The sequence below is a fragment of the Otolemur garnettii genome, unplaced genomic scaffold (genome assembly GCF_000181295.1).
Source record: "Otolemur garnettii isolate 467f Iridium unplaced genomic scaffold, OtoGar3 scaffold00069, whole genome shotgun sequence".
NCBI lineage: Eukaryota > Metazoa > Chordata > Mammalia > Primates > Galagidae > Otolemur > Otolemur garnettii.
This window is the reverse complement of record NW_003852464.1, coordinates 3,130,245-3,137,594: the sequence shown is the minus strand read 5'-3', so window position 1 is coordinate 3,137,594 and position 7,350 is coordinate 3,130,245. Positions and strand designations below refer to the sequence as shown.

General features: G+C 37.6%; 1 protein-coding gene across 1 annotated transcript in view; it reads right to left on the bottom strand.

The window, feature by feature from the left end:
* The window catches only part of SLIT2 (slit guidance ligand 2), a 344,584-nt gene that overhangs the window by 118,087 nt on the left and 219,147 nt on the right, over positions 1 to 7,350 (bottom strand). The window contains exons 7-8 of the mRNA XM_023515340.1: positions 3,819 to 3,890; positions 1,076 to 1,239 (exon numbers count right to left, since the gene is read on the bottom strand). Of these exons, the coding sequence (XP_023371108.1) occupies positions 1,076 to 1,239; positions 3,819 to 3,890 (236 nt within the window). The remainder of the gene's footprint in view (positions 1 to 1,075; positions 1,240 to 3,818; positions 3,891 to 7,350) is intronic.

Below are 7,350 nucleotides of genomic sequence, written 5' to 3'. Positions count from 1 at the left end.
GGGGCTGGGTTTGAACCCGCCACCTCCCGCATATGGGGCCGATGCCTTACTCCTTTGAGCCACAGGCACTGCCCCAATTTTTTTTAAAACTATTTATGATGTATTATCTGTATTTTAAAAATTTGTTTTATTATATTTTGAAAAATCATTTCTGAAGCACAACTAGCCCAATATTCAGAAAACATGTATATCAATGTTGATATACAAATACATTTATTTATAAAAGATTTATATATAAAAGAATCAGACGCCTAAGTTGTAATCCTTGAACTCAGCTATATAACCTTTGGCAAGGTTATACTTTTTTACAGCATTTTAATTTCTAATATAGAGATATCATTACCTTTTTTTACACAGATGTTCTGAAGGAAGTGAAATGCAATAAATATATGTGAAATACTGAGATTGGTGCCTAAGCTCATGAAAAAACTCAGTAAATGTTAGTTACTGATCTAAGACATAGCCCATGTCTGTCTTTCTGTTTTCAACTTTTTTTTTTTTTGGTTTCTTTTTTGCAGGTTTTGGCCGGGGTTGAGTTTGAACTCGCCACCTCTGGTATATGGGGCCAGCGCCCTACTCCTTTGAGCCACAGGCACTACCCAGTCTTTCTGTTTTTAGATTTCGGTTACTATAGCGAGTCATTATTTACTTTTAAGTAGAATTGATCCATTAGTATAGGAATATACAAAAAGTTTACAACTACGGTTGCATTTTTCTTTGAACTTAACAGCAGGGATCTAAGATGAGTTAAGCATTTTTCAATTATTAACTCAAGTAGTTACAATTATTACTTAAAGGTTAAAAAAAATGAGCCACAAGCAGAATCATAATATAAGAATTTCCTATATTTTCCCTGGAGTAAAACCTGAAAAAATCTTTGATCATAATTTAGATGTAGGTATTCAGTAATTGCCAACCAGTGTACAAATATCTTAGAAAATATTATTGTCACTAACAAAGAGGATTTTCACTGGGTAATTAGTGCAAAACTGAAACTTGGAAGCACGCACTCCTCACACTCCTTTACATCACGGCACACAACAGCAGGCAAGCACAACCCGTCTTTCTTCCTTACCACTGCAGACAAATTCTCGTTTTTGAACCTCAGCTACATTATGGCCTCTTAGGTGGGAGGGGCCCATGCACTGCGTATACAGGCCAACCCGAGGCCTCTGTCGAAGCCAGTCAGAGAGCCAGGCCAGGTGACAGTCACAGTACAGGTTGTTGGAATGGAGTCGGCTGCATGACAGGAAAGAAGTTTAAAGCAAGAAAACAGAAAGCAGTTAATTCCAAACTTGAATAATTCATTAATAGTAATATTTACCTTTCATTACTAACAGAGAAGTACATAGAGCTTAGAAAATTCCCATACAGTGGGGTTTTTTCCTCCTAAAACCTAACTGGGCTTATGACCACAGAATCAACTCTCTCTTCATTGGCTCTGAGTTAAGCAAATACACAGAAGCTTGAGAATGACCCTAAAATTATTTTGCCTATGTCCATTCAAAAGAGTAAAGAGAAAAATACTCGTCCAAAGCAAATTTCTCTGTGGTTCCAACATATAAGAGCCAATGTGGGTGAGGGGTAGGGGTCAGAGGCAATGGGAGGGGGCCAGTTCATAAAAGCTGTGGCTCCCAGTCTGAAATACTAGTAAGTCTTGCCATTATCAGCCTCTACAGAAACGGCTTGCAAAATCTTTTTAGAGGTCACTTTCAATTTTTGCTGAACGAGACAGAATAATAATTCAATATAACACACTTTTCACATCCTTATTCTGATTTCCTTCTTTTGTTTGATCACAGAGAAGGGATTAGCTGCTCTGGCTGCTGGAGGCCTACGCTCAAAAGGCAAGGACTGAAATTAAAAGGCACAAATGGCTGGGAGTGAAGGAATTAAGTGAGCCCCCTCTACGTTGGCAGGATCCATGCAAGATCATGGATCGCTTCCAAGTGGCAAATAGCATTTCTCCATTAATAAAATATCAGACGAATGTATCCACTAAATTAGGTAAATGACTTCAAACTGGCTTTTATGTTTTCTCAAACTAAAGAAAAGGACATCCAAGGCTATAAATCAAAGCACCATTCCCAGAATCATCTATGACACAGTAATACGATTTTAGTCCTTTTTAGCTGATGTGTTCAATTCTAACCCAATAACAGTAATGGATATTAAAACATGGAACGCAGTCCAGAAAGATAATTGGACTATAAAAATGGAATTTTTAAGTAGCAATAATACTATAGAATAACAAACCGACCAAGGCAAAGGAGGTCTAAGTTAGATGAGAGGTTCACATTCTCCTTGAGACTTAAAGAACAGAGCGTTTTGCATGAAAGCTAGAAGGTATGTCACGGAACAAAAAGCTACGTTTGGGGGGAAAATGGGTGACCCCCAGATTAGTTCATCGGGAAGTGACCATACCGTCCTTTGGAAACATTCTATAGCCTTATTCTCTAAGTGTGTCTGTGTAAAGGAAACATTCTATAGCCTTATTCTCTAAGTGTTTCTGTGTAAAGCAAGGACAAAACTCCAATTAGATATGCACAAATTGAAATGAGAGAAAGAATAAAAATTTTAAAACCAGATTAATAAAACAAACTAGTGGATTTCTATAAAAAAAAATACGGGACCTTATTAAAATTTCAGATGATGGATGCTTTTCCAGTTCCAGTGACTTTATTGTTTCAAAGATCATAAGCTTGATCAATTTATTTAAAAAAATTACCTAACATTAATGGAAAATTATAGTCTGAGGGGACTGGATTCTTAATATAGATTAGTCTCAATTCCACAGTTCTAAAAAACCCCCCAATTTAGTTGTGTCTGAATACTTTTTGAATTCTTTCATTTTGGTAAGCCGTGCTCTAAGGGAATTATAATGATGTGCTTTTACATACAAAGTGAGATTTTAGTGAAGAAAAAATGGCATTAAGATTGGCATTGCTGAATTCATTAAGAAGCTGGTCATTCAATTCATCTTTTTATTAATTAAAGAAAATAAATATAATGTGCTGCAGTGCTAAGCTGTTATAAAGTGACAAATATTTTGAAGATCCAAAGTATATTTGCCCTAGTTAAAAACACATTTTTTTTCAAGAAGTCTGATGTTTTGGTTTTGTTTCCAATCATGCCTCTTATGTATGTAACATATTTTTTAGGTTAAGGTGATTCTGAAACTCAGTTCAGGTTAGCTTTACTCCTAAAAAATGCTATGACTAAATACCCCCACTCTGGGCTTAAACGGTTACTTATTGTTCAAGAGAAAAAAAAAAAAAGAAATAGCAGTAGCCAGTATTCTATTAGAGAATCATTTTTATTCACCAAAACTATCTTAATGTCCATCTGTAACCCCCCAAAAGATATTTTCAAATTTAAATGCTGACACAGCCTTAATTATAGAAGCACTAGAGGGTGATTCTGTAATTTTATGTTACAAAGAACTCAGGAGAACCAGTTTAGCTTTATTAGGTCTGCCTGCAGTGCAGTCATAAAATCATAAGGATTTCCCATTTATCATTTCTGACAGCCAATCAAGGAGTCTTCCATTTCTTAATGAAATGTGACCTCCATGATAGCTCAAAGTAAATGTTTTTTTTCTTTACTCCAAACTTCCCACAATGCCTATATTATTTAAAAGAATGCTTTCCCCTTTCCAGAATAGTAGTTCGTGTCCTCAAATATCATATCTAGGACTTTCTAAGGTTGTGCCTTCTTTATCTACCTCATCAACTGGTGGTCCTTTTCTTTGCTCAGAAAACTGATATTTAAGGGAATGCTTAATTGAGATGACCTTTCCGTATCTTGGGACTACTTACAAAGTCCTAAGTTTAGGCATATGGTTGAAACTTGCCACAGAAAGTCTCGTAATGTTGTTATTGTTGAGAGTGCTGTAAAATAAAACAAAACAAAACAAAACAGAATTTTAGTGATAAAAGTTAATTTACTGTTTTTGTACACCACTATAGAGAAAACTTCTAATGACTATGTTTATAAAGGACAAGAAACTGGTAGGTGTGACCTAGAGAAGTCACCATTTTACACACTTGACAAATACATTTCATAATTTAACATATGATAAAATATATTCTTTTTTTTTTTTTTTTTTTTGGCACAGGCTGTGTTTGAACCTACCACCTCCGGCATATGGGGCCAGTGCCCTACTCCTTTGAGCCACAGGCACTGCCCTAAAATACATTCAGTTTTATTAGACATTTACTATACATGCATGGTTTTAGTCACAGCAACTTTGACTATTTAGATGTTACTTTATACACCTTGTGCATACATGTCTGCTTATGCTATCAGTTAGCAAATTCACCTGGGACAACACGGTAAGAAAATTTGTACAGTTACATTTCCTTGTAATTATTATTAGTTATTAATTCACTTGAGTGAGCAGACATACTTGAATTCTCTAACTGAAATCTCATATCAACAGTATAGAATTATTCCTGTCAGGTCTTGGAGCAGAGTCTTGCTACTTATTCTTTACTGTGCATATCAGCCCCGGTTGAAACAGAAGTAGAAGGACTTACATCAATATAGCTATCGCATCAGGTGGCAATGAAGTGACATTCTGTAGCAATATATTAAAAAATTAACTTATTCAGGGCAGGCGCGGTAGCTCATGCCTGTAATCTTAACACTCTGGAGGCTGAGGAGGGGGACTGCCTGAGCTCAGGGGTTCAAGACCAGCCAGAGCCAGAGCAAGACCCTGTCTCTAAAAAGAGCCGAGCATTGTGGCAGGTGCCTATAGTCCCAGCTACTCTGGAGACTGACACAAGAGAATTGCTTGAGCCCAAGAGTTTGAGGTTGCTGTGAACTGCCACACCACAGCACTCTACCAAGAGCAACAAAGTGAGAAAAAAATAATAATAATTAACCCATTCTAACAGATTTTGTTTATATGGAATATACTGATCTTCTGGGGTGTTGTGTAATAGTGATGGTAATTTCTTGACATACGAAGAAATACAAAAATGAGTGGTCAGGGGAGTCATGGTAAGTAAGTATAATCCTGCTTTGTTCAAATGTTTCCTGTTTTTATCCAACAGAGCATGGTTAGCGATTGATTAATTATCATTAATAATAATGATTATTATTTATACTGCTACTCATTCATTCATCAAATATTTCCTAAGTGGCTGTTACTCCATGGCAATATAGAGTACTATGAAAATAAACTGGCCCTAATTCCTGTCCTAAAATAAAGATGAGTGAGATAAATTGCAAAAACTTCAGAGTTAACAAAAGGTTAAAATGAGATGGTTTTTTTGCTTCCCCCTCTTCTTCGAAGATCCTGGTTGTGGAAAGAAAATGATAGAACTGATGTCCCTGGATGTGTGAGTGAAATGAGGAAATGAAAAGTCACCCTAAGAGGGGGAGACTGAAGATACATCAGGGTGGTGGCTGAAAAAAAACAGCAAGTTTCTGCAGGAAAGTTTGCAGTTTGTTTTTCTGGGAAAGACAGACGCAATGGAATGTGTAGGTGAAGTGTGATACCAGGTAAAGGTTTGACCGAGGGGCTGCAAATTCACTGGCTCGCAGAGGCCAGGCAAGGACATACAGGAGAGGAGCAGACTGCACGCAAAGAAGGACAATGGGCAAGAAAGATGGAGAAGAGGCCCCGGGCAGCTGGGGCAGTTGTTGAGCCAGCAGTGACACTTTCTCTTACAGCAGCTAATGTTCATCTCCACTGCACTTCTGACCTGGTGGGAGGGAAGGCTGTCCAAAAATTGGATTTTTCCAGGGGACACTCGAAACAAAATCTTTTAGATCAATCCTCCTAATTTGTAAACATGGGCAACTAATTCAATATTCCAAGAAGTCCGTGGATTAAGTCTGTTTGTGCGACAGAGAATACCTTGGTCAGGCCGCTCTGGGCCAGCCGGTAGCTCTAGTTATTGATGGTAGCACATGTGCTGCTCAGAGGTTAAGGGATTGACGAAAACTTTTCAGTAAAGCAAGGTACAGCAGCTGCAGGTCTGGGCACTGACTCTCTCAACCACCCGGTCTGCCGTGGATTGAATGCTATCAGAACTAATCTACATGATTTGAGGGAAGTCACACAGGGAAAATAAACTACTTTGTGCAGGACCTCTAAAGCACTGGATTAGCTGGCTCATGTCATCTAAAAAGCAGCTAGCATTTCCCGATGCTCAAATGAAAGGAGGTTTTTTTTTTTTTTCCCCCTCAAACACCATTAAAGTGCATTTTGACGTTTGAACTAAAATTTTTTATTTTTCAAAGGGATTTGCTTTCAAATGACCCCTTCTTTCCCCACCCTCAAAACTGATGCCGACTTAATATGGCTAAAACCTTTATATTATATAAAATTCTGAAATGTACTTTCGGGGATAAAGTTTTTACTGTAATTCACACACAGCAGATGCACATTCATTTTGAACTATAGTTTCTAACATTTCCATGCAAAGGAGAGTTTTCATTGAATGTGGAAGCCCATAGCTGGCAACTTAAAGGCTTTTCTCAACATGTGAGTTTAAGCAAGGCAACTGAAAAGAAATTATCTTAGCATTTTATGCAGTATTGATGCTGGCAAAGCAATATTGCTACTGATACTTGGTGTTTGAAAGATATGGGGAACCAAAGCACTTAAGGTAATTTTAAAATTAGTCATAAATAGGGGCGGCACCTGTGACTCAAAGGCGTAGGGTGCCGGCCCCATATGCCAGAGGTGGCAGGTTCAAACCCAGCCCCGGCCAAAAAAAAAAAAATTAGTCATAACTAGACAGTAGAACCTCTGTAAGTTGACCACCCAGGGGAAGGTAAGAAACTGGTGAACGTGTGGAGGCCTGGTCAACGTAAGGAACTAGGCCTATTGTACTGATATGCACACATGATAAATGTGTGGTGTATGAAAATCAGGTCAACTTCAGGAGGTGGTCAATGTAGGGAGGTGAACGATTATAGAGGTTCTCTTGTAATTAAGTATGGGTTCTATTACTTCTACTAAGTATAGACGTTCTATTGCTGAGTATGATGAAATATGTGTTATGGTTATGATCAATTCCTATTCTGAAATGGTTCAAACGTATATTGTACCTATTTATTTGTGACTACTTTCTCCTGTGGAAGTCTATTTATATTCTCAGATTCAAGATTTTCTCTTTGTAATGAGGATGTATCCCAGCACAAAGGACATCTTGGCATGTAAATACAAAACGCTAGCCTTCCTCAGCAGGAAGCACTCCGTGCGTTTAGATCTTGATTTAGTCTTTCTTAGTCCCCTCATGTCAGGTTCAGGGCTTGGAAGAGAGTCTGATGTTTACAGGTTATGAATCACTAGGATGAAATCAAATTAAATTATGGCCATTCTGTGGAAAAATA